Here is a 26,280-nt window from a genome sequence, read left to right as displayed (position 1 = left end):
ACTTTCTGTCCACTGAAAATATCTTCAAAGCAGGTAACTTCAAGGCTCAAGGTTAAAATCATGCGTTAATCTTCTTCTTATCCACTGCATTGTTTTGCTGTTAATGATAAGGATTTCAGAGTACATAACACATTTACTTTGATTCATCATAGATTAGTCAATGGCAATTCAAGGTGACATTTTATCTTTCAAGTCAAGATTTGACTGTTATTCCTGTTTCTCAATGAGCTTTACTCTATTTATCAAGAGCAAAGCAGTATAACAAAAGGTAATTGCTCTCTTAAAGACATAGGAAAACAAAATGCATGTAGTACTGCTTTCACAACTACAGTATCTGTTTTTCTTTCTTTGGGGGCTGCTACACTGAAACCTTAGAGCATATTGAAGTGCATGGTTACTGTAATTTTTTATTATAATTATTTATGTTAACAGCCACATACTAGTGTCAGACAGACGTGTGTGTGTGTGTGTGTGTGTGTGTGTGTGTGTGTGTGTGTATCATAGGACCATCTGCACATTTTTACCATTATACTCCCAACTTACAAACACCTATAAAAGAATTACAGTTTAGCATGCTTCAGTAACATACAGTGGATATAAAAAGTCCACACACCCCTGTTAAAATGCCAGGTTTTTGTGATATAAAAAAATGAGACCACAATAAATAATTTCAAAACTTTTCCCACCTTTAATGTGACCTAGAACATGTACAATTCAATTGAAAAACAAACAACTTTGTTAGGAGAAAATATAAAAAATAAAAAACGTACAATAAGCTGGTTGCATAAGTATGCACACTCTTAAACTAATACTTTGTTGAAGCACCTTTTGATTTAATTGCAGCATTCAGTCTTCTTGGGTACGAGTCTATCAGCATGCCACATCTTGACTTGACAATATTTTCCCACTCTTCTTTGCAAAAGCGTTCCAAATCTGTCAGATTGTGAGGGCATCTTTTGTGCACAGCCTTTTCAGGTCACCCCACGGATTTTCTATTGGATTTAGGTCTGGGCTCTGGATGGGCCATTCCAAAACTTTAACTTTCTTCTGGTGAAGCTATCCTTTTGTTGATTTGGATGTATGGTCGTGGTCATTGTCATGTTGAAAGGTAACATTCCTCTTCATCTTCAGCTTTCAAGCAGACACCTGAAAGTTTTGGGCCAAAAGTGACTGGTATTTGGAACTGTTCAAAATTCCCTCCACCTTGGCTAAAGCCCCAGTTCCAGCTGAAGAAAAGCAACCCCAAAGCATGATACTGCCACCATCATGCTTCACCGTGTGGATGGTGTTTTTTTGGTGATGCAAAGTGTTGTTTTTGCGCCAAATGTACCTTTTGGAATTGTGGCCAAAAAGTTCACCCTTGGCCTCATCAGACCATAACACATTTTCCCATATGCTTTTGGGAGACGACGTATTGTTTTGCAAATTTTAGCCGGGCCTGGATGTTTTTCTGTGTAAGGAAAGGCTTCTGTCTTGCAACCCTATCCCATAGGCCAGATATATGGAGAATATGGGAGATTGTTGTCATATGTAGTACACAACCAGTACTTTCCAGGAATTCCTGCAGCTCCTTCAGTGTTGCTGTAAGTCTCTTGGCAGCCTCCCTGACTAGTTTTCATGTTGTCTTTTCATCAATTTTGTAGGGATGTCCAGTTCTTTGCCACGTCGCTGTTGTCCCATATTTTATCCACTTTTTGATGACTGTCTTCACTGTGTTCCATGGTATAGTCAATGCTGTGGAAATTTTTTGTACCCTTCTCCTGACTGATACCTTTCAACAATTAGATCCCTCTGATGCTTTGTAAGCTCTCTGCAAACCATGGCTTTTGCTGTAGCAGGCAACTGAGTAAATGTCAGGAAAATCCTACTTGGACAGCTGAACTTTATTTGGGGTTAATCAGAGTCTCTCTAATTGATGGCAGGTGTGTACCCAAGAAGACTGAATGCTGTAATTAAAGCAAAAGGTGCTTCAACAAAGTATTAGTTTAAGGGTGTGCACACTTATTCAACCAGCTTATTGTTTTTTTTTTTATTTTTTGTGTATTTTTCCCTAACAAATTTGTTTGTTTTTCAATTGAATTGTACAAGTTATAGGCGACATTAAAGGTGGGAAAAGCTTTGAAATGATTTATTGTGGTATCATTTTTTTGTATCACAAAAACCTGGAATTTTAACAGGGGTGTGTACACTTTTTATATCCACTGTAAATCATTCCCTTTTTCCTTGTCTGACAGCTGTTTAGTTTAAAATGATCATTATGTTTTTCCCTCTTATTTACAAGTAATCAGCATTAGCTAGGTATCCCATTGTCTTTATAAAGTCAGAGGTATTTATGACTACATAATAAGTAATTGAACTAAGTCTATACAACTACTTGTTCTTATTAATTATATAGAATCAATCAAGTAATTGAACTAAGTCTATACAACTATTTGTTCTTATTAATTATACAGAATAAATAATTTATGGATCCGATGGTGTAAACCTTGGCTCTAGATATTTGTCACAGTTGAAGTGACACCCCTGACCCCATGTGCAAAAATAGGAAAAAGGGGTTATGGCAAGAATCAAACCTTGCACCTTGTGGTTGAAAGGCATACACCTTAACCAATGTACCACTTGGCCTTTCAGGTTATGGACAAATGTATAGAGCTATTGCTTAAAATAAGGGCATCCACTTTTTTGGTGTGATTTTTGAGGCCACTGCTGTGACTTTTCAATACTCTTTGAGAAGTATGATTACCTAAAATACAAAAAAAATAATGGTGCTGTGGAATTCTTATCCATGTTAGTTAACAGCTTTACTGTGTTTTATTAACAAGTAAAACCCATTAAGTACAGATGTCTCTTTCAATCTCAACCCAGGAACACAAGTTACTTGTATAGCAGAAACCAGGGGACATCAAAGCAGGACTCCTGCAGGGTGACGTCTGCCTAACCTACAAGACTTTAAACTGGATCCTGTCCTGCAAGATAAACTACAAGTTCACAAAATCAGTAACACCACAGATGCATGTACAAGAGACCCAAACTTCAACCACAACTTAAACAGGAATTGCGGCATGTTACATACCTCTCCCAAAGAATTCTTCTACTCTGGAACAGACTCCACCTTCATGTTAAACAAAGTACCTCCCTAACCTTCTTCAAGCAGAACCTAGATGAATGGATGTGAAACCATAAACACACCCCACAGTGGTCCCACAATCTCTCATGGAAATGGGGTTATGTGTTGGAATTGCGTTGGCTTGGCTACAAATGATCTAACCAGATCAACTGCCTAGTAACAACCTATGACTACAGGGAAAACTTGTCAGCAGAGCATGCCCTTCACCAGATATCTATATTATACTGCCAGACTAGCTTAGCCATGGATAAAGGAATAATCTGGGTACACATTTTCATGGCAAACAGTGACTAACACTACATATTTTCCTTTTTCTTTTCTTTAATTTTATTTATTCTTTGTTAACCGGGATAGAACACTGATCCACATGGATCATTTTCAAGCTCAGCCCAGGAGTAAAAATTAAAACGGAAGTCAGATTAGTACAGAACCAGATCAAGGTTACACTACAATTCCAAAATGACATAAAGGGAGTTAGTAGAGAAAACTGCACACTCAAGTTAGCAATTGCATATATATTTTTACATTCATGTTTAAAGTACATTAGAGTGAGGAATGATAGCCATGCCTCTCAAATGTACATATTTTCACAAAATGTCCAGATTTTTGCCTCATATTTTAAGTCCATTTTTTATAAATTTGTGTTTTTCTGGCAAATTAGTAGCAAGTCATTAAAGATTAAAGTTAGAAAATAATGAAAGACATTTGAGTTTCAGACTTCATAGCCTTCAGAAAATTCATGATAATGTAAAACCCATTATTCTATCAATTTTCTAAGTTTATAAGAACAATATTTAAAAATTGTCCCTATTTTGGGGGCTTTGTCCTTCTTTTCCTTATGGCTTTGTCCAGATTTCTTGCTCAAAGAGGCTGAGAGGTATGATGATAGCAGAAAGGTGAATGGGGGAAATGCCAGGGAATAGCGATTGATAGTGTAAAGAGTTAGGAAGGGTGAAGGTTGGAAGTCTGTGGTTAAAAGATACGTGTATAGTTGCTTTGTGAAGGAGCATGGAATTATAGCAGTGGATATGGATGGAGTGTACTATCATTTAATACCTTGATTTGTGTAGCATTAGCATACTGCTTCTTTGTAGACTGTTATAGATATTAAGCTTGAGGGTAGTGAGACCCAGGCCTGGGAAGCCATTGTGGAGAAACGGTGGTTTGTCTTGGGAAATGAGTGAGTGCTAAGATCTGAAGTTATATGTGGTAGAGCTGTAGGTCTCTTGGTTAAACAGTTGGCAATGAAGATGATGGCTTCTAGGTGTAGTAATTTGAAAGTAACAGATGCAAAAGCACTACACATAGTACATATTTATTTTATTGGGAGCATTTTTTAGCAGTGAAATTCTTTCTGTGGTACTAAGGAAATAAATCTATACATACTGTAGGAGGCAGTCTGGAGAGTGGTCTGTTTTTTTTTTTTTTTTTTATGTATTAGCTATGATAGGCAAGCCACACTCTAGTTAAACAAATACCGATTTAAGCTCTTCTATCAAAATAGGAAGTCTGTCATTTTCCTTTGTGTGATATAGTACTCTTTTGTTTCTTATGAGTTCTTTGTTGTTATGCTATATGGATCATTGTTGTGATACTGAGGAAAGAATTTTTTGATGGCATATATCATACATTTGGTTTTACTGGTGCTAAGAATTAATATGTTTACTGTTAGCCATTGAGAAAGTGAGCTTGGATCTTCTTCTGTGCCATTTTAAATGCTAATAGAGAAAAAGTTAGCTCTGTAGTTGACAACGTAATCTGCGAATAGGATGAGTTGTGTTTGGGGAACATGAACTGGAAGGTCACTAATGAACAGGGAGAATAGTAATGGAAAAAGTACTGATACTTGTCGTATCCCTTTAGTAAGTAATGTGGTAGGAAGTAATGGAAAAAGTACTGATATTTGTTGTATCCCTTTAGTAAGTAATGTGGTAGGAAGCAATGGAAAAAGTACTGATACTTGTACCCCTTTAGTAAGTAATGTGGTAAGAAGTAATGGAAAAAGTACTGATACTTGTATCCCTTTAGTAAGTAATGTGGTAGGAAGTAATGGAAAAAGTACTGATACTTGTACCCCTTTAGTAAGTAATGTGGTAGGAAGTAATTGAAAAAGTACTGATACTTGTATCCCTTTAGTAAGTAATGTGGTAGGAAGTAATGGAAAAAGTACTGATACTTGTTGTATCCCTTTAGTAAGTAATGTGGTAAGAAGTAATAGAAAAAGTACTGATACTTGTTGCATCCCTTTAGTAAGTAATGTGGTAGGAAGTAATGGAAAAAGTACTGATACTTGTCGCATCCCTTTAGCAAGTAATGTGGTAGGAAGTAATGGAAAAAGTACTGATACTTGTCGTATCCCTTTAGTAAGTAATGTGGTAGGAAGTAATGGAAAAAGTACTGATACTTGTTGCATCCCTTTAGTAAGTAATGTGGTAGGAAGTAATGGAAAAAGTACTGATACTTGTTGTATCCCTTTAGTAAGTAATGTGGTAGGAAGTAATGGAAAAAGTACTGATACTTGTTTCACTTCAGTAAGTGATGTGGTAGGTGAGGGGGGGTTTGCTTTTGCCTAAAGTATGTATGGGGAATGGGAGCTCTCAAACTACAGGAGAGTCTCAGTGTTAATTCTTGATCTTATAGTGCATTCAGAAGGAGTTCATGATCGATTGCACCAAACACTTTGGTTAGGTCTATAAAAACTGCTCCTTTGAGGAGACCTTTGTCTATATTTTGATGTATGTTGTCTGTTAAAGTGTAGAGGGTGGTCAGCATACTACATCCTGGTCAAAAGCCACAACATGTACTGGGCATGATATAATCAAGTACAATGTCTCAAAGTCATGGCACAACACTCACAGCATTACTACCAAACAACACAAGACAGTGCAGATAATGTAGCTATGAAGCTATATTGTTTTCTACAGATAACATAAAGATAAGTCACATATAGCAATACTAAAGGTATGTTTATCATAAACAAATGAGACTAGCTAGTCACATAATGTTACCTTTATATTACATGAACTTTAACCACATTTTTGGGAGGTGTGTTACATTTTGTAATAGTGAAATTCCTGCAGACTCATGTGACATGGGTGCCTCAAGCAGGATTAGTTCATCCAGCATTAGTGTGTGTGTGTGTGTGTGTGTGTGTGTGTGTGTGTGTGTGTGTGTGTGTGTGTTTGTTTATGAGATATTGAATCTGAAGGAGCAAGTATTCTGCTTAAACTAAATGCAACATTGTAACCAGTAAAGGGGGTCTACAAATTTTCTAGAACAGATCATTCAATGAGCCTCAAGATGTTTGTTACACTATGAATGTATCATCACTGTAAACAGGAAAATAAATGTTACTTGGTTGGCATTTCAAAAATGGCCACATCACAATTCTTTCTGTACCCCAATATCAGCTTATATCACATCAGAGAGAATACAAGGCAATGACGTAATACAAACAATGTAATAAAATGCTAAGACACCTGGTGCACACACACACACACACACACACACACACACACACACACACACACACACGCGCACACACACACGCACACACACACACACACACACACATATATATTAACAACAGACTATGCATGCTCCAATAAATAACCTTGGAGAATACAAATTAAAAAAATATATTTTCTTGTTTGTAGAGGGTTAAGCCTCCCCCTGCACCCCACCCCCCTGGTAAGTTAAATATACCAACCCAGAGATCATACAATAACAAGGAAAGGGCACTAATGGAACACTATTTTCCTTACAAATTAAGTAATACTACGAAGAGAGATATAGTTCTGAACTACATATGTTCAAAGTGGTCACATTGAAGCATACCATTTTAGAAGTTCTATTTTCAGGTTCCAAAGCTGCAAGAAAGAGGAAAAAGGAACATATGTAGTTTTTTGGGGGAAAAATTGTATTTCCCTTTCTTTGAGTAATGGCAATCTCAGAGATGATTACGTTACTTAACAGGGAGTGCAGGGGTGCAAGGAGTCTATGGAGATTGGTAGAAAGAACAGTTTTCAGACTAGTGTACATTCACAACTTCCCAATTGTTACACTCTATGTACAGAATAAAATCTTCTAAACTTTAACCAATGCATTATATAGTAAGGCCATATGCACACTTCACCATTCTAGCACAGCAAATATTGGCTTTGTTTTGTTTTCAGCAAGTTCTAATGGTGCAAAGAGCTCTAGGCATAGTATGCGATAGAGTTAACTGAAAGTTTTCAGACTCTGACTTCTCTGCTGAAGCACAGTGATGTCACAGATGTAATGCTGTGCTAATATTGTGAAATGTATGGTTTTGTATATATATATATATATATATATATATATATATATATATATATATATATATATACACACACACACACGCAGATACAAATTTAAGAAATCCCTCAAATATTACCTAAACCACACCTGGATATGTCCCTGTAACCTACATCCACAAATCCAGTCCTAATCCTAATCCTATCTATTACTACTCTCCCTTATTCTCCTCCTCTTCTACCTAATACCCTGTACCATTCTTCTACATCACAACATCCTCTACAACCCAACCATTTTCCAGCATAATGTTTCTGACTCTCACTTGCAACCTCACTTATCTATTCTGGAACTCTGCTGTACTATCACTTCAACTAACATCTAGTTCCACCTCTACAGACTCACTAGGTATTCACTCTCACTAACACCCATACATAACTAGTATGGAACACTACTACTAATCTGCTGATCTAATCACTGTTTCCTATCCCTTTCACTCTCACTAACACCCATACATAACTAGTATGGAATACTACTCACTCTCACTAACACCCATACATAACTAGTATGGAACACTACTACTAATCTGCTGATCTAATCACTGTTTCCTATCCCTTTCACTCTCACTAACACCCATACATAACTAGTATGGAATACTACTACTAATCTGCTGATCTAATCACTGTTTCATATCCCTTTCACTCTCACTAACACCCATACATAACTAGTATGGAACACTACTACTAATCTGCTGATCTAATCACTGTTTCCTATCCCTTTCACTCTCACTAACACCCATACATAACTAGTATGGAATACTACTCACTCTCACTAACACCCATACATAACTAGTATGGAACACTACTACTAATCTGCTGATCTAATCACTGTTTCCTATCCCTTTCACTCTCACTAACACCCATACATAACTAGTATGGAATACTACTACTAATCTGCTGATCTAATCACTGTTTCCTATCCCTCAACTATTTCTCACTCTTTTAATAACGTGTTTTTAAACACAGTTGTATAAAATGTCTCTTTTGCCTTCATTTTTGTTAATGCATTTGTAGAAAATTATATTGTATTATACATTCACTGTAACATAAAATCTTATATAATATTACTTTGGAGCTTTTCTCCCCAGGCCTCCATTGAAAAAGGGTATTTACCCAGTCGGATTATCCCGGTCAACTAATGTCAAATAAAATAAAATAAATAAATACACTAGTAATAGTAGAAACTGGTCCTTAGAACATGCTTATATATATATATATATAGATATAGATATTTTTTATTTTATTTTATTTAACATTTGTTAACCGGGAAAGTCCAACTTGGAATGAAGCCAATTTTCACCTGAGGCCCAGGGAGAAATGCTCCAGATAGATATAGATATAAATATAGATATAAAAGGTGGCTAATTTATACTGTGTTATCATAGCATTGGGAATTAACATAATTGTTAATATGTTTATTTTATAGACACAAGGTGCCGGGTTTGATTCTCAAATGAGATAATTGGCTAGGCTTAAAATGGTTGAAAGGGTGGTTAGCCTAGTATTAACCTATGAATCATTTCACCACTGAGGTTCTGTGTATCACTGTAACCTGCTAATGGAGCAGCTTTCTTTTTGTCTGTGATTATTCATGAAGAATTAATATATGTGACAATATCTATGATGTTGTAGTCATTGCAGAGAAATAATCATCAAATCTTTATTGTCAAGGATGGAGCAGTGGTTGCAAACAGAAACTGAGATCAGGCAAAGCTCCATGTTAAGTAAAGGTAAGAAAATAAGTCTTACTTTAAATACTACATTCAAAGTTCCTTCACTACAAAAGATCCAAGCAAAGGGTAAAAAGGTTACACAGAAAAAAAAACATTCAGTAAAAACTGCAAGAAAGATTCAGCTAAGCTAAAGTCTTCACTACGTAATACCTTTAATATCCTGTAATGGAGGCCCACGGAATATATACAAATGACAATTTAAAAACACATCAGTGTTTCAGCTGCATGGCTTCTGAATGCCCCTGACCTTTTTACTTTTTATGTCTGTATGGGCACATTCAGGTCAATAAAGACAAACCCCCACTAGCTAAAAACATGACATGTTATAGGCTTTTTGTGACCTCAACAGTATAGCATAAGTGAATTGTTTGGGTACTCTTTAGAAACCCAGCCTGATGCCCATAAACATTGAGATGCCTGCAAGGTAATCCAAACAACATCTAAGCACAGAGTAGAAAGATTACACAAACAAACTATTCAGTAACAACTACAAGAAAAACTCAATCAAACATGTAATGTGTCTCTTCATCCCATAGTTAAAGATAAAAGGTTTAAGAAATACAGAATTATGCAAGTACTATTCACAGTGAGATTTCCTTCAGAAAGCAGGAAGGTGTACTATCCATTGTTGACCATTTCCAGGCATAAGGGTGTAGCTAAGCACTATACCCATGCATACTTAGCCTAGTGATATATCCAAGCATGCTCAGTATATTCTGCTCAGTGCTTTTCCCAGGCATACTCTGTGTACTCAGTGAGTACTATACTCAGGTGTACTCAGTGCAGTGTACTCAGCTTAGTGCTATACTCAGGCATACTCAGTGTACTCAGCTAGATACTACACCCAGGTGTATTCAATGTAGTGTACTCAGCCTAGTGCTATACTCAGGCTTACTCAGCTGGGTACTGTACTCAGTAAATCTACTCAGCCTAGTACTATAGTGAGGCATACTTAGTGTAAACAGCTGGGTACTATACTTAGGTGCACTCAGTGTAGTGTACACAGCCTAGTGCCACACTTGGGTACACTCAGTGTACTCAGCTGGGTACTATACCCCAAGCGAACTTAGTGTAGTGTAATCAGCCTAGTGCTTTATTCTGGCATACTCGGTGTGCTCATCTGGGTACTATACCTAGGTGTACTCAGTGTAATGTACTCAGCCTAGTGCTATACTCAGGGATACACAGTGTACTCATCTGTGTACGATACCCCAAGTGTTCTCAGTGTAGTGTACTCAGCCTAGTGCTGTACTCAACATACTCAGTGTACTCAGCTGAGTACTGTACTTACACTCAGTGTATTCAGCTTACTTCTTTTTTTGTCCTTTGTATCTTTCAGAACTATTATAGTTTACAAAGACCAGAACACAGAGAACACAATATCCTTGAAAGGAATTTACCTCTAAAACAACTATTTCATACCTGTGGCGGAAAGTAGCTGAAAATCATGTTCACATGTTTTAAACATACAGGAAGATAGTTGGAGGGGCAACAATATTAGCAATGAGTATAAAACAGAAATTTCTTACTACACCCCTGTTTAGACCTGCCCAAAATGTTAGCATAGCACATCCAAATGATGTGCAGCAGTAGGCTCCTCAGCTGAAATACTACTCCATAAGGAATAATTCACATACCATGACTTATACTGTGCATATATATTGCTTAGAAAGACTCCAGAAGCAAAGGGGTTAATGCTCTCATGGGCTCTGGTAAGACCGTGTTCAATTCTCACAGTGATATAACCAGAAAGAGATCAAGATGTTAGAAGCCCAAAAAGTCACCAGAAGGTTGTGTGAGAAGGAATTGAATGGTGTAGCCACAAACTATAAGAAACGGAGCTCCTGCTACTAGGTACTAGAAGAAATACAGAAATATGATTTCAGTGCACAAAATCGTGTGGCTATAGAAAGGGGTCATCCTGAAGCAGAAAGATGGAGAAGAGAAGGAAGCAAACAAAGCAGTTTGGGGGGAAGGCACCTACTCCCTGGATTTGTGAAAGTACTTTTTTCACAGAAAGGGTTATGGACCTATAAGATGGACTCCCAGAATAAACGGTGGAGAGGGAATCCATGAAGATATTCAGGAATGCATGGGAGAGGTGGAAAAAGTAATGGTAAATGTATTTAAAGGGCAGACTAGCTAGCATAACAGTCTCCTGCTGCCAAATAAAAACTGAAGTAATCTAACAGGACAGTGGGCACTCCAAATATACTTCCAAAAGGAACAGAGCAACATTAATGCTTAAAGGCACAAAATAGAAATACATTAACATATTTTATTGAATCAGGAAGAATCGCTCAGGGAAGGTGTGCAGTTACGCTAAAGCCAGTTAAAAAAAAGAAAAGACCTGGTTTCTGTTACTAGTGGCAGCTTTGGTTTTAATACAAGTACAATAAATTAGTCAACTTTTATGGACTCAGCATCTGAATGGGAATTTTGGAAGATCCAACTCTCAAAACCATTGTACAATTGCACTTCTGATGTGCACCTATTTGGTTAAAAATATAAAATCTGCTAAATCCATTGGGATTGCCCAAAACAGTGATTCATTCCAAATTGTGGTGCAGTATATTATTTCATAACCCTAGCAGGAAAAAAATGTATTGAGACAGAGCTCTATATAAATTTTCAGTCTGTATAGCACTGTCTTGTTTTTCCTCCATCTCCTTTGCAATTATCAGAGTAATCTATTCCAAATCAAAACTATGTGATTAGATTCGCGGTGTCTGTTTTCAAGTTCTCGGCATAACACTTAGTAAATTTAGATTAACGTTTGATTAAGTGCATATTCTAGTTAATAAACTGCATCTCAATCTCAGTGCAAATAGCCAAAATAGTGTTATTTATTTATGGCGCGACAGTGCAGGATTTTTTCTTCCTGATAGCCTCGCCGATTTCTGGGGGGGGGGGGGTGATTGAAGATTGCTGTGTTTTAGTAATTTCGGGTGAGTGGTTTTGCGTACACATGATGGGACCCTTTGCCAACGCATCCCCTAAATCACTACACCACCAACCACCCCACCCCCACACGCATACACTTTCTGCTAAGTGTCCTACCCACGTCGATTAGGGTGGAATGGGATTATATGTGGATTGGAAAATGCAAACAGTGGTGCTTAGAATCCAGTGTACGATAAAGTCCGGTTGCTTTACTGAATTCAAATCACTTTTGCTCAAATGTCATCTGTTAGGATGAATGTTAGACCGCTTTTGCCAGTGCGATTGCTTCCTGTCTGAGGAAGGTGTGGGAGAGACTGAGACTGTGTGCATGTTGACAGTCTATGAACCTTATGAGAAGGACTGGTAGCGGATCTGGGGCTAGTTCACCACTCTGTTAGACTGTTTTGTAGAATGGCGCAGGGGGTGGGGGTGTTGGATACTGCGACTGTGAAACAGATCAAAAGGAACCAATTCACTCCAAGTTACATCCCCGGCCAGAGAAACTTCAAAGGAGCAAAGGTGTGGAGCAGCACCAGTTGACACCTGGAGGAAATAAACGAAAATGAACAGTGTCCGGGGATGGGGGTGTGGGTTAAAAAAAAGGGCCACAGTGCCACAGACAAGCACGAGCCACAAGGGTAAAATCGGTTGCAGCGGTGCACAGCTAATCAGTCTCATCCAAGAACACTTTGGGGATAAAATGGAATTACTAGTGGATTCTGTATTCTTTAGGGGGCAAGAGCTATCGGTCCCGAAATTGGGATTGCCTGCATGCTGCAAAGAAAAGAAACACGAAACTACAGGTAACTTTGTAATTTCAAAATATATGTTTTGTTTTGCAAAGAAAGGTACGAATGTTATAGTAGGTTTCCTGTAGTGGTGGTAGGGGTTCTAGACAAGTGAAGTCCAACGACTCAATTCTGCTTCTCGGCCTTTTGCATTGTTGAGATCCGTCTACTTATTTAGACATGGTGTTTTCAGTTTTTGCTCTCAGTTTTATCATTATCGCTCTTTGATTTGCAGACCTACTTTATAAAGTTAAACAAGTTTTAGGGTATTAACTTTACTTAATGGCTGAAGTAAATCCGTGGAAAATTCTTTATCACTAAATGTGGGAGTCGCTGTAGCTGAAGCGTGTTTATTCTTAAAAGTAAGAGCGTGCTCATGTTTCTGACCTGTTGCTATAACTAATTAACATCGCTGCTATGAATTTAAGTTGTAATGCTTAGCGGTGGAGGGCAAGGTGTGCTTAAGGACGGGGTAGTGGGTTATGCACACACACACACACACACACACACACACACACACACACGTGACTACCGACAAAGAAGACGAAGTTAACTGCTTTAAACTGATGGTATTGTTTTAAACGTGCATTCCGTGTTATTTTCTCAAAAAGAGCACATTTAGAACAATATTAAAAAAACGTTGTGGGTCATTAGTGAAAATCTACAGCTAAAATCTGGAGCTCCAAGGTGAAATTAGCCAGTCAGTAATTATAGTTGCACCAAATGCATCCGACTCATTCAGTATTAAAGGTTCGCAGAATTATACCTCTTACTTTTTGGGGGAGAATTACAGTCTGTTTCAGAGATATTGTTTTTATAGGCTGGGGAGATAACGTTCTGTGCATACTGCTCAACGAACGGTACACTGCTTTGAAACATTTTCCTTATTTCTGAAGCTTAAAATGAACCAAATGAACCACCCTCTGTATCTCAAAAAGTGTTTTATCAGTACAGTAAAATAAAATGTGTTTTCCTTTTTGGAATGGGTTAGCCAGTCCCTGATGTGTGGTGAAATACAACATACATCAATATCATAGCGTTTTAGAATCCGATACAAACACAGCTAAAATGTCTATCTTTTTGGCTTGTTATGTACAGCGGTAGGTGATATGTTTCCTTTTTTTCCACAGCAGAGACCCCAAAAGATACTTGCTCCTTCTCCCCTGAGGTGACATCTGGCTGCATAGGGGGTATGGATGGACAGAGGAAGAGGAGAAGGACCATCTTCAGCCGATTGCAGCTCTCCGAACTGGAAAAGGTGTTTTCGGTTAACCCTTATCCCGACATCTGTACTAGGGAGAGGCTGGCAGAACTCACAGGGCTCCCAGAATCCAAAGTCCAGGTAAGCAATTCCTGAATGATTCCCCGGTAGTGGGTGTCAGCAGATGAAAAGCTAACTGAATCATAAATACATATTTTCCTGATTCCTATCCCATAAGGCAAACTGAGATATTAGCCACACTATTTACTATATAAAATTAAATGCTCAACTACAGAAAACAAACTCAATGGCAACAGCTCTTCTTTTGCCAGATGTAGTTTTATAATAACCAGAAGATTTTTTTTTTAATTGGACTTTAATGCACCAGTTCCTGTTTCATAGGGTCGTCTGGCTTTTTTTTTAACCCGTGGCATGTGCGGTGTAAATATTCATTTGCATTTGAACTGTGCGCCCTCCCCCAACAAACACAGTGAATCTTACGCTAGCTAAGTATAGTTCTCAACTAAATAGGGACAAATCCAGAAACAATCAGGGACACAACGTGATGAGATGTTAACAGAAAATGAAAATGCAAATTAATATAAAATGTTCTAATGTAAAAGAAGTCTGTAACTCTAATTATTGTCATTATTTATTAAGTGTGACTCGCTACCATGTCACCAAAAGTCACCAGTTTTAGGAGGGATTAAGAAGGACAACGCTAAAATTTGTGTCAAAATTAGGGACATCCCTGAAAATCAGGGACAGTTGAGAGGTAGCTAAGTATTAGGTAAAACCTGGTACAATAAGTTTTATTTTATCGACTAATTGTCAAGTAATTATAATAACCACAACCTGATTTATTCGGTGTTTTATGAGACTATGGTTATTTCAGCTGATATTATGCCCTATATAGAGTACGAGTTCCAAATACAATTGTAGAGTATATTATTTCCATTACATATGCATATGTACCAAATCTTATATTATTGATTACCGGTAAGACCCAATAAGGATAATTGTCAAAATGATACAGATTTGGTTTGCGATTTCACAAGAAAGATAAAAAACATTACTTCCGGGTGTGGAGAACCAGTTTAGGAAGGATGTGCATTAAATAAGAACAAAATACAGAGAAAAGTATATTGTAACGGTTTAATGGGTCGATGTACTGTGCCTATTCAGCTGGGGTAATTTATTCCAAATAATCCAACTGGTTGAAGACACCAGCAGTACTATTAGATACCATCATGACATTCTAAAGCCTTTCTCAGGAGCCTAAGGAGAGACACTTACCTAATGTCATAATAGGCCTCAGAGGCTTGTATTAAAATTATTGATTATTGTATGGTTTGACATTTATTAATTGGGTGGATTTACTACTGCAGTATAATGGTGTGCTGTCACCTGCTGAGGGCACTACAAGAGAACTGCAACATAGACAAATTTCTTTAACCCCTACAGCCCACCAGGCCTTGTCCATTTAAATGGTATACATGTCTTAATGTTTACAAAATTTGAAGAAGTAATATATCTGTAACACTTATTTTTCTTGAGCTAGTTCACATAATATAGCCATTTTATTTAACTATGGCATCACTATTAACAGCTGAAAACAAGTTCAGTGTGTACTCTGTGCATTCAAAGTTTGATTTCATTACACAAAGGATACCTTAATGACCTGGCAGGAGAATGTTGGGGTGCCACTAGGTGGACAAAGACTGAATGTTTGAGAGTCATTTGCCCAAAGTTCAACCCAACAAGGATCAGAGCTCCTCCATAGAAAATCACTGTTGGCAAAGTATGCTGGCAGTGTTTTCCTTTTTCGAGGTAATTTCCCCCTTTCTTTGGAATCTGAATCAAGCTGCATGTTATTCTAGAATGCTATAAAATGTAATCACTCATAAATATGCAGTTTATAAAATGGAAATAATCTGAAGCTTTAATGCTTACTTATCAGTAGAGTAACTAAATAAATAAAGAACACTACACCTGTATGTTAGAAACTACAATTTTAATTTTGTACCGTTGTTTTTAAAGGTATGGTTTCAAAATCGTCGCGCAAGAAGTATTAAGAGTGGGAAACTGATTACACGTTCTGCATCTAAAAGATCTTCACCAAGGCAGCACACAGGAACCTGCTACCCATCACCACCACCAGGAGAATCTCCAGCCAGCAGCCCCAGTTTGTATAGTTCCACTCAGTGGTTGTTCAGTGAGACAGCTGTCCTCGGCAGTCATCAGGAGCCTAAAGTCAATCTTTCCAAGTGTTCCACAGAGCAGTTGAACTACACCCCTCCACTCACCATAACTCCCCATGACCACACCTCCAAAAGAGATGGCTTTTGGTACAGCACCCATCCTTTGGCACAGCATCAGAACTGGTCTGAATGGGCCCATTATAACCATTTCCCAAACTATGTGAACTGCACAGAAGAGCAGGAACATGCATTTGACTTTGGCCTTCAGAATGCTGTTTATGGTAAAATCCCTGATACAGTACTCCCTGCGGAACCTTGGGACACTGTCAAGGAGGCCACACCAGACGACAGACAACAAACCTCTCTGAGTTATATCTCTGAGCTTATCTACAGCGCAGCCCTTGTGGCTAATCTTGATGATCCATTGTCCCTGTAGATGGTGATTCAGTGAGAAGACTTAAGCAAAGGAACATGACAGGACTATTGTGAGGAGTTAAGTAAATGAACAAGTCCAAGAAATGCTGTTTGTTCTAATGAGTTAGCAGTAAATGTGTATTGTAGTTGACCAGAATCTTTCTGATATCCAACAATAATATTAAAGTACACATTATTTACATTCTCATTCTATTTTTGAAGTGAACAGTTGCATTCAGCAGAAATAAGTATGTCTTAAGAGAGAGATCAAATAAATGCAATCTAAGTACAGTAACTGTTATCATTGTATTTAAGACAGATTCTCAACAGTGAATGAAAGTAGTGCAACATATATGTTGGCATGGAGGCCTATTGCACCTGGATAGTTCACGTAAGTGACATAGGGCCTAGATGATGAACTGCAATGTTTTCACCATTAATTTTACTTCTGTGCAAAAAAGTGGTACCAAATGATAAACCCTTTCCTGTAGTATGTGTGACTTGACAATATTTCAGAATCCATGCATTCTTAAAACATTATTTTTTATTCCCATCTCAAACTACTGATCATCACGGAGTGCAGAAATGGAAGAACTTTTAAGTTAATGTGCTAATTCATTTCACTATGTAATGTTCTGTGACAACATTGAGTGTAGATGCACATATCGCAGACATAATATAATCCAGGCATATAACCAATGTAAGTTTATATATATTCATATTTTAAACTACATACAAAACTACAATGTTCTATATACCAGGGTTTAACTAGCATCAGCATTAGCAGATTTCATTTTACTACCTAGGGATTTTTTATTTTTTTGTCAGTTGAAGGGCAGCTGCAAGAGGCAAGTAATGTCTTTTGTCAATGACCAGCTTATTTTTGTTTCTTAAACCTCTTTCACCCTTAAAATGGATAGCCTTTCTCTATAACCCATCATCAATAGAGAACAGGGTATCACAGGACTCTTTGCTGGGCAGAATGGAGGTCTAGGACATAAAATTGCAAACATTTTCAACAAGCCTCATTTTGCAACTACTAATTTCCTGTGGCATTGATCTCACAGTTCTCACGGTATTATTTTCCCCAAAGCCAACCCACACATATCACTATTAGCAAAGGAAAATGAAGCATTATTGTTTAGTCCATTATTTGAGAATGGCATTCTCATCATCCTTTCCTAGGTCCAGCTTATCTTTTCATAAACCTTCACAGCTTTCCACAAAGAATATAACTGCACTACTCACAGAATGTTAGTGGTGCCATGCAGTGAGAAATATAAACAGAAATGCTCAAAAATAGACCTGCCATAACACTGGAGACTCTGCTCTAGGATGCAGATTAGCTTTTATTGGCAATCATCCAGGAAACAGACCTGCAAAGTCATCTAGAAATATTAATACGATAGAATGTTACATTTCTTTCAAATGTAACATTAGTTTTGTTTTGAAGTAAAATGTTAAATGTTTTTATTGCATAAAAGAAATATTTAAATATTTTGTTTACATTGTGGTAATTTTTTCTATTTAAATAAAAATCTGGTTTCACAACCTGGGCGTTCAGTTGTGGTTATTTCCAAAAATATGACAAAGTTTGTGGTCATATTTCTAAATGAATGGATAGTGATTACCTTCTAATATCTTCAGGAAACAAAGGGCATGTCCTCAGATTTTTTCATGCACCACAGAAAATGATGAGAAACAGACTGAAGTAAATTTGTTTTAATTGTGGTAGCATTGAAGTGGTGGAAATGTGCATTTACAGGCTTGGAAAGGAGGAAACAAAACAGTAAATGTGCTTAATGTCATGGTTATAATGATAATCTGTAAACAGTTTCCCAGTCGAAGATAGTGTTTTTCTGTTATTGCATATTAAGTGAGAGAAGCAGTCTGTGTGTGTGTGTGTGGGGGGGGGGGGGGGGGTGTAATGACTAAGTTATACAAACATCCTGAGTTGCAATTCTTTATCAGTGCAAACCATTAAGCATAGCAGATAAAGTTGGCAGAGTTCAGAAACCACTACTACCTTTTTGGGCTACAGTTACTAATGAACTTTTTTCCATTTACTAGAGCAGCTGTTATCAATACTTTCAACATGAACATTAAAGTTATATATGAAACCGGCACTTTTATGGTAGTTAAGTGCTGTGTCTCTGTTCATACCTTTAAAGTGAATCTTGATATGAATATAGGTTTGATTTGCACTGACCTTGATTTTAACTGCATTAAAAATCAAAATGGCAAACATTATGAGTTGATATAGTTTTATTTCACAAATCCTAGATCTGGATTTAGCAACAATATAAAATTAATACAGGAAGGGCATGTAAGAAGCCGGATTAATGTTTTCTTTTGCAGCAATTTTGATTTGAGACTAGATTACTATACTTTTGAAGATTATGCAGTATTATAAGACAGTCTGCAAAATGCTGTTCTACAGAAGTGCTCAATGGGTCACACGCTGCTACACACTCTGTTTAGCATCTTAATCAGAGATAACACCATGCAGTAAGGGTACTGTCAAACCTTGGGAAATTAAACGAAGAGATAATCTTTTAGACCTATCTAATGCTCTGTGAATCAAAATGCTGATTTAAGAAAAATGATAAACATGTATTTTTAGTATAAAATGATCAAGTTGGTTTGTCATTAGCTTTTTACTTTGGTGCAGTGCAGTTGTAATCATTTGCATAATATTGTTTTCCTTTTGTGTCCCTGCCCCATCCCCCATTTCATAGCATATAAGCATTTACATTTAAACATGGGTACCATGCAATATTGGTTGGATAAATTAGTTTTAGGATGCTGATATGTAAGCTCACTCCGCTTCAGGAATACTTCTGTCCCACTACACCAGAGTTAACTTTCAAGAGCGAAAGTAATTTTCTGTTCATTTAAGGTTCCTGGGCTTAAGAAGAATGTTGTAGAAATTATTATTAATAATATATTTTTCGTTACCCACTAGCAAACAAAATGATAGCAGTGGTGTCCCTTCCTTAATGCTATACAGATCATTCCTTGATGCTAACTACTATATATTTTCTTTACTGTCATACATTGTCTCTTTGGTATATGCCTGTAAAGGAGTTGGCACCTGTTAGGTTTCACGTCTCTTCCTGTCCCTGGGACTTGTCAGTTATGGTACTAAATAAATAATTTCCAGTTTTCTCTGTGTTCAAATTGTATATGACAGTTCACAGTATTCACGTGTCTGTAAATACACAGGAGAGGAGGTAGGGGGTCCTTAAGTATTTTTATAAATCCACCACTGACCTCTGCAAGCTGAAGCTAGACTGAGGGTACCAAGTAAAGGAGAGTTTAAAGAAGTACTGCATGAGGCAAAGCATTGCTTCATGCTTAAGCCTAGGGAAATGTGTATGCCTGCTACCAGGATTTGCCAACACCAGATTTGTACATTCACATTTAGGCTTCTTATTTACATTTCTTTGAGCAAGGTGAAATCTGTCATACTACCTACACTGGACCTTATTGGTTCATTCAGTTTTATTGAGACTATGTTATGCTTACTGCTACAAGCTGAAAAGTTTTACTAATATAAATGGAGTATGAAAACTAGTGAATGCATTGTGTAATACAGTGGTTTAGTGTTTAATCTATGGAAAATGCCCAGGTGATTGGATATCCCAGAATCCTGTTTGCAGGAGCAAATATGATTGGCAGTAGGACTGCTTGGCTTATAAACATTCCTAGGGTGTTTGCCCCATCACCTTCCATATAATGTGATAATTAGTGCTACCCCATCAGTTCTTTCCTACCATGTATGTTTCTGGTGCATTAGATGGCCTCATGTTGCTTTTGGCTTTTTGGGGAAATTCATCACTGGGTGATGTCATGTAAAATGTTCCCTCCTTTTTTTCATTTCTTCAGCTTCCACTCAGTCACTTTCCATCACTAGAATTAAAGGAAGTCTGAGACTCTGGAGAGGTTTGGAAAACATGTTTTCATTTTCTTCGTGGGTGGCTGCTGTAGTGCAACGGTTAGCATTGCTGCCTCACAGCAAGATGTTCTCTGGTTTGACCATGCAAATGTCCCATATCCCATTCTGCAGTATGGAACAATGGGAAATGATGGCTTCAAGTCGGTCAGCAGCCGTGTAATGGGCGCCATTGTGGTTATCTGTCCCCTCTTCTCAACTGGTCAAAGATTAAGGCCATTCAGCAACAGGGAGATGAACCAGTGGACTCCTATAGGTCACGCCTTACTGACGCTTTTGAAGCCTACTCAGGGTATCCTGAGCTGACAGAAGGTTGCTCGGTTCGAGATCAATTGAAGAAGGTGAGTTTGAATTGGCCCAACCTAGGCTTGCATGAGCTAGTTACCCAGGCACAGCATCTGTCTGACCTTATGGTAAAGGGAAAAAAAAGACATACAAAATCAACTTCTTCAGGCCCAATTACATATGTTCTCTTCCTTTGGGCAGCGTGGCCAAGGAAGGAGTAATTGCTCGGGAAGACGAGCCCTTAATGGACCAGGATTTTGAGTGCAAGGCCCCTCTCAGCGACCCTCTGCAACAAATTCAGAGGCAAATGGGGGATGGTGGTGGAAACAGTAACCTTTGTTTTAGCTATGGACAGGCTGGACATTGGAAGGACAGTTGTCTATACCTAGCACTGTAACCACAACCTCCCTCTCAAGAATTTTCACCAGGCAACCCCTTTAGACAAGGGGAACAGTCTCAGTCAGGCCAGAATCAGCCTTGGGACTCCTCCTGGACCCCTCCCATCTGGCCTGATGCCCAACAGTCACTATAGGGCTCCCCTGAACAGATGCAGCAAATTTTCCCATTTGTTGCAATTGACCAGCAAGGTCCATTCATAACATTAACTGCAAAAAATAATCCTATTCCTTTCTTAGTAGATACAGGGGCCACCAAATCTATGCTTATATTGAAAGCTGCTAAAAATCTTCTTTTCTCTGGCAGCACCACTAAAGGTGTGGGAGTTTCCGGCGTCCCCATAAGCTACCCTGAAACAGTCCAAAAGTGCCAGTGAGTTTGGGTACTTTAACAGAACATCATGCCTTTTTAGTCAGCATGTCAGCACTATTGAACCTACTTGGCCATGATCTGCTATGCAAACTAGGGTGCACAATTTATTGCACCGAAGAGAGAATCTTTCTGGAAATTCCACCGGAGAAACAAGACCATGTCATGTTAGGAAAGTACAATTGTGTACACTTACCATAAATGTAGATGTTCAAGTGTATTCACTGTTACAGTCATCACATTTGGGTTATCCCTGCCAGGGTAGCCCTCGGCCGGCCCAAATATCAGAGACTTAGTATTTGTGCGTCGGATACTGTCGCTTGAGGACTAAAGTCAGGTCATCAGTAGTATAAAGTAAGGCAGCCAATGCCATTACATCAGCTTTTCTTGCCCTAATCTGTCAGGAGCCCCCAAAGTAGGAAGCCAGGTTCTGGTGGAAGAACCACACCAGTGGAAAATAAATACCAATATGTCCCTTGTAAGGAAAGGGAACAACAAGGAAGAATGGTAACAAATGGAGAAAGAGAAAAAAGGAGGGATGGAGGGAGGGAAACCAGGACTGCAACAGTGAATACACTCGAACATCTACATTTATGGTAAGTGTACACAACTGTACTATGTTCTTCATATTTCACTGCTGCTGTCATCACATTTGGGTAGATTCCCAAAGCTGAGGAAATGGGTGGAGGCAGTCAAGGAAGCCAGGGGTTGGCTAGGATGCCCTGCAAGACTGCAGAGGCAAACCCTGCCCTGGATTTGGAGAAGAGGGGCAGGTGGTAATGCTTGGTAAAAGTGTGAACAGATGTCCAGGTGGCAGCCTCCAGGATGTCCCTGGGGGACTCCTCTGAAGAAAGCTGCAGAGGTGGAGGCTGCTCTGGTGGAGTGTGTCCTAACCCCCTTGGGGGGAGGCTTACCATGCTGTCTGTAGCAGAAATGGATGCAGTGTGCTATCCATTTGGAAATGGTTTGCTTGGAGATGGCTTTGCCTTCTGCCCCTGAAGCAAAGCTAATCAGCAATTGATCGAACTTTCTGAAGGATTTAGTCCTGTCTAGATAGTATCTGAGCTGTCTGTGCACATCTAGAGAGTGAAAAATCCTTTCCCCATTGTTTTGGGGATTAGGAAAGAAGGTGGGAAAAAAGAATGGATTGGTTGAGAGCCACACTGGACACCAGCTTGGGCATGAAGGATGGGGTAGTTCTGAGGGATACCCAGTCTGCATGGAAGACGATGAAGGGTTCCACAGCCATGAGTGCTTGCAGCTCAGAGACTCTTCTGGCTGAAGTGATAGCCAGAAGGAATGCTGTCTTCCAGGAGAGAAATTTTAGCTCTGGAGGAGAAGCTGCTTTGAAAGGAGACAGGGTGAAATTTTTCAAAGTTAAGGTCCCAAGCTAGTGGTGCCCTTCTGGGGGGCCTCAAGTTGCTAGCCCCTCTGAGGAACTGTTTGATCAAAGGGTGTGAGAAGAGGGGCTGCTCGGTGGGAAAATGAGCAGAAATAGCAAAGGCATGAATTTTTATAGAGGAGAAAAAGAGACCACTGTGTAGTACGTCAGCTAAGTAATCCAGGGTGAGAGGGATGAAGGGCTGTGCCGTATTGGCCCCCTTAGCCTGGATCCAGGTTCAGAACCTTTTCCATTTATCTGCATAAGACTTTCTGGTGCTAGGGCATCTCGCCTCATGGATAACATCCAGAACCTGTTTACTGAGGATGGCAGATTGGTTTGGGGTTAGGGAATAAGCCAAGCTGCCAAATTGAGTGTCTGCAACTGGGTATGCATGAATTCCCCTTCCCTCTGGGTTAGGAGGTTTGGAATCTGAGGAAGATGCCATGGAGGCAGCGTGGACAGGCTGCACAGCAAGGGGTACCAGTCTTGTCAGGGCCAGTCTGGAACTATAAGAATGGTCCCTGTTTTATCCTCCCTTATTTTGAGCAGTACCCTGGGGATGAGAGGTAGGGGAGGAAAGGCATAGATCAAGAGGATGACCTAGGGGAAGGACCAGGCATCCACTCTCCAAGCCATGCAGTGATGCTCCCTGGTGCAGAATTTGCTGAGTTGATGGTTGGTGTGGGAGGCAAAGAGATCAACCTTTGAAGTTCCCATTTCTGAGTTATTAGGGTGAAGGTACTTCTGTTAAGCTGCCACTCATGGGGTCCAGAAGCTTTCTGCTTAATTGGTCTGTCAGGGAGTTGAGAGAGCCTGGTAGGTATTGTGCTAACAGGTGTAGTTGCATGGAAGAGGTTGTGAGCCAAAGGGTCATGGCCAGCCTGCATAGGAAGGTAGCCTGCATAGGTACGAGTGAGTCTCTACCTGCTTGTTGATTCCCTGGAGAGAGAAGGAATTTGAAAGCTATCAAGACATGCTGCACAGCCATCATCTCTTTCTGAGTGATGTGCAGGGGGATTTGCGTTGGGCTCCATGGGCCCTGTATGCATCTGCCGTCCAGGTGCACACCCCAAGTGTGGTCTGATGTGTCTGTGGTGAGGGTCTGGGTGAGTGGGGAGAAGGGAAGTCCCTTGTTGTGGGAGCATGCAGTTGCTCACCAAAGAAATTCCTTTCTGAGACAAGGAATTATAGGTAGAAGAGTTTCCAGGTCTTGAGAGTGTTGACACCACAGGCTCTTTAGGTACCATTTGAAGTTTCCCCATATGCAGTCTGCATATGGAATGAGGAGTATGAAAGATGCCATGAACCCCCAGAGCTTGCAGGATTTTCCTTGCAGAAAGCTGGCGCCTGGTGGCCAGTTGAGAGAAGTAGTATGTCAGGAAAATTTGTTTATCTGGTGTAAGGTATGCCATCTGGGATGCTGTGTCCAGACTTGCTCCTAATCCTGCTACTGTCTTGAGCTGCATCCCTCCATCTACCACCACCTTCTCTATGATAGACATTTCTTCTGCGTTTTTCTCTATTCTGATTCATTCTGATAGCCAATATCTTTTGTGTTCACATACCAGAGGCAGCAATATACATGGATCAGACTTCTCCAGAGAAATGAAGCAACAGTTGGATGCCCTTGCTTTTCCTGCTGAAACAGCGCTAGTGCAGTATATCAATGACATTCTCATTGTCTTTACTACTCCGCAAGCATGTCAAAGGGACACCCTTGCCATTTTGCAGTATTTGGCTGTTCAGTGTTTTAAAATGAACAGATCCAAACTGCAGTTTTGTCAACCTGAAGTTAAATATTTGGGTCATTTAATCTCGCATGGCGTTCTATGAGTTTTCCCCTACCGCATAACAGCCATCCAAAATGCCCCCATCCTACTACCCAGTGCCAGCTCTGAGGGTTTCTGGGACTAGCTGCTACTGCCGCCAATGGGTCCCTAATTTCTCAGAAATTACTCAGCCCTTACTTGCTTTATTGAAGAAGGATATTCCCGAGCCTCTTCCATGGTCAGGGGAACATGAGAATGCCTTTATACAGCTCATGGTACAGTTATCCAACCCGCCTGCCCTAGGCCTACCAGATTACTCAAAACTGTTTATTCTTTTCTGTAGTAAATGAAATAAGGTGGCATTGGGTTTTTTACCCCAACAATGCACCGGAGGGTACCAACTGATAGCATATTTTAGCACCCAATTGGATGTGGTAGCTTCTGGATTACCCACATGCCTGAGGGCAATCGCAGCTGCAGCCATCTTAGTGGACCTTGCATCCTCCATTATCTTAGGGCACAACACCTTTTTAGCTGTCCCACATGCAGTTCACGCCTTACTCTTAAAAGACAAAAACACAATATTTATCTCCCTCTAGACTGACAAAATATGAATTGATTTTACTTGCTAACCTTCCCCACCAAATTGTCAGATGCCCGGCACTCAATCCAGCATCATTAATCCCCACCTTGGATGAGGGTGAACCCCATGACTGTCTTATTGTTAACTCTTCTCTTCCTCCTAGGTTAGACCTCCAGAATGCCCCTTTACAAAATCCAGATCTGGTACTTTTCATTGATGGATCTTGTCTGCGTAACCAAAATTGACAGCTGTCACCTGCTTGGGCTGTCTGCTTGCAAAACTCCATATTGTCAACTGGAATTTTACTACCTGGGTATAAGCACTACCTTTAGTATTATTCTCCATGTGAGGCCAAACTCATCATTCTAAGGGTCTTTCTCCACTTGAAATTATTATGGGTCAACCTATTCATATGCCCCTCATCCCGCCTCCTCATTTTTCTGATTATCAGTTACGATGTTAATTTGTTGTCCTACTGCAAATCTCTAGTTTCTGTTTTACAGCATCACCACCGTCAGGTCATACAAGCTCAAACTTTACCTGAACCTGACCTGGCAAATCACCTTCAACCAGGTGACTGGGTGTATGTTAAACCCTTCAGTCGGAAAACAGCCTTGCATCCCCTTTGGAAGGGCCCCTACGTGGTTTTGCTCACCACCTCCTCTGCTGTTTGACTACAAGGTTCATCTACCTGGATACATGTTTCACAAGTCAAGAAAATCATGACTTCAGAAGATCAACAACCACTTTCCTTCTCTTCACCTCAGGACATTCAAGAACCTGTTGCACGTCGCACCC

The 26,280-nt window shown here is 39.4% G+C and overlaps 1 protein-coding gene across 1 annotated transcript; it reads left to right on the top strand.

The window, feature by feature from the left end:
• The first annotated feature begins 12,503 nt into the window (after positions 1-12,503).
• SEBOX (SEBOX homeobox) lies at positions 12,504-18,196 on the top strand. Its single transcript, XM_044055434.1, has 3 exons — positions 12,504-12,940; positions 14,056-14,267; positions 16,167-18,196. Exons 1-3 carry the CDS (start codon positions 12,700-12,702, stop codon positions 16,761-16,763), a joined length of 1,050 nt encoding a protein of 349 aa, XP_043911369.1. The 5' UTR covers positions 12,504-12,699; the 3' UTR covers positions 16,764-18,196.
• The last annotated feature ends 8,084 nt before the right edge of the window (positions 18,197-26,280 follow it).

The sequence above is a fragment of the Protopterus annectens genome, chromosome 13.part0 (assembly GCF_019279795.1).
Source record: "Protopterus annectens isolate FY-2018-M chromosome 13.part0, PAN1.0, whole genome shotgun sequence".
In the NCBI taxonomy this organism is placed as follows: Eukaryota; Metazoa; Chordata; order Ceratodontiformes; family Protopteridae; genus Protopterus; species Protopterus annectens.
The sequence above is the reverse complement of the archived record's forward strand: the minus strand, read 5'-3'. Positions and strand labels throughout refer to the sequence as shown.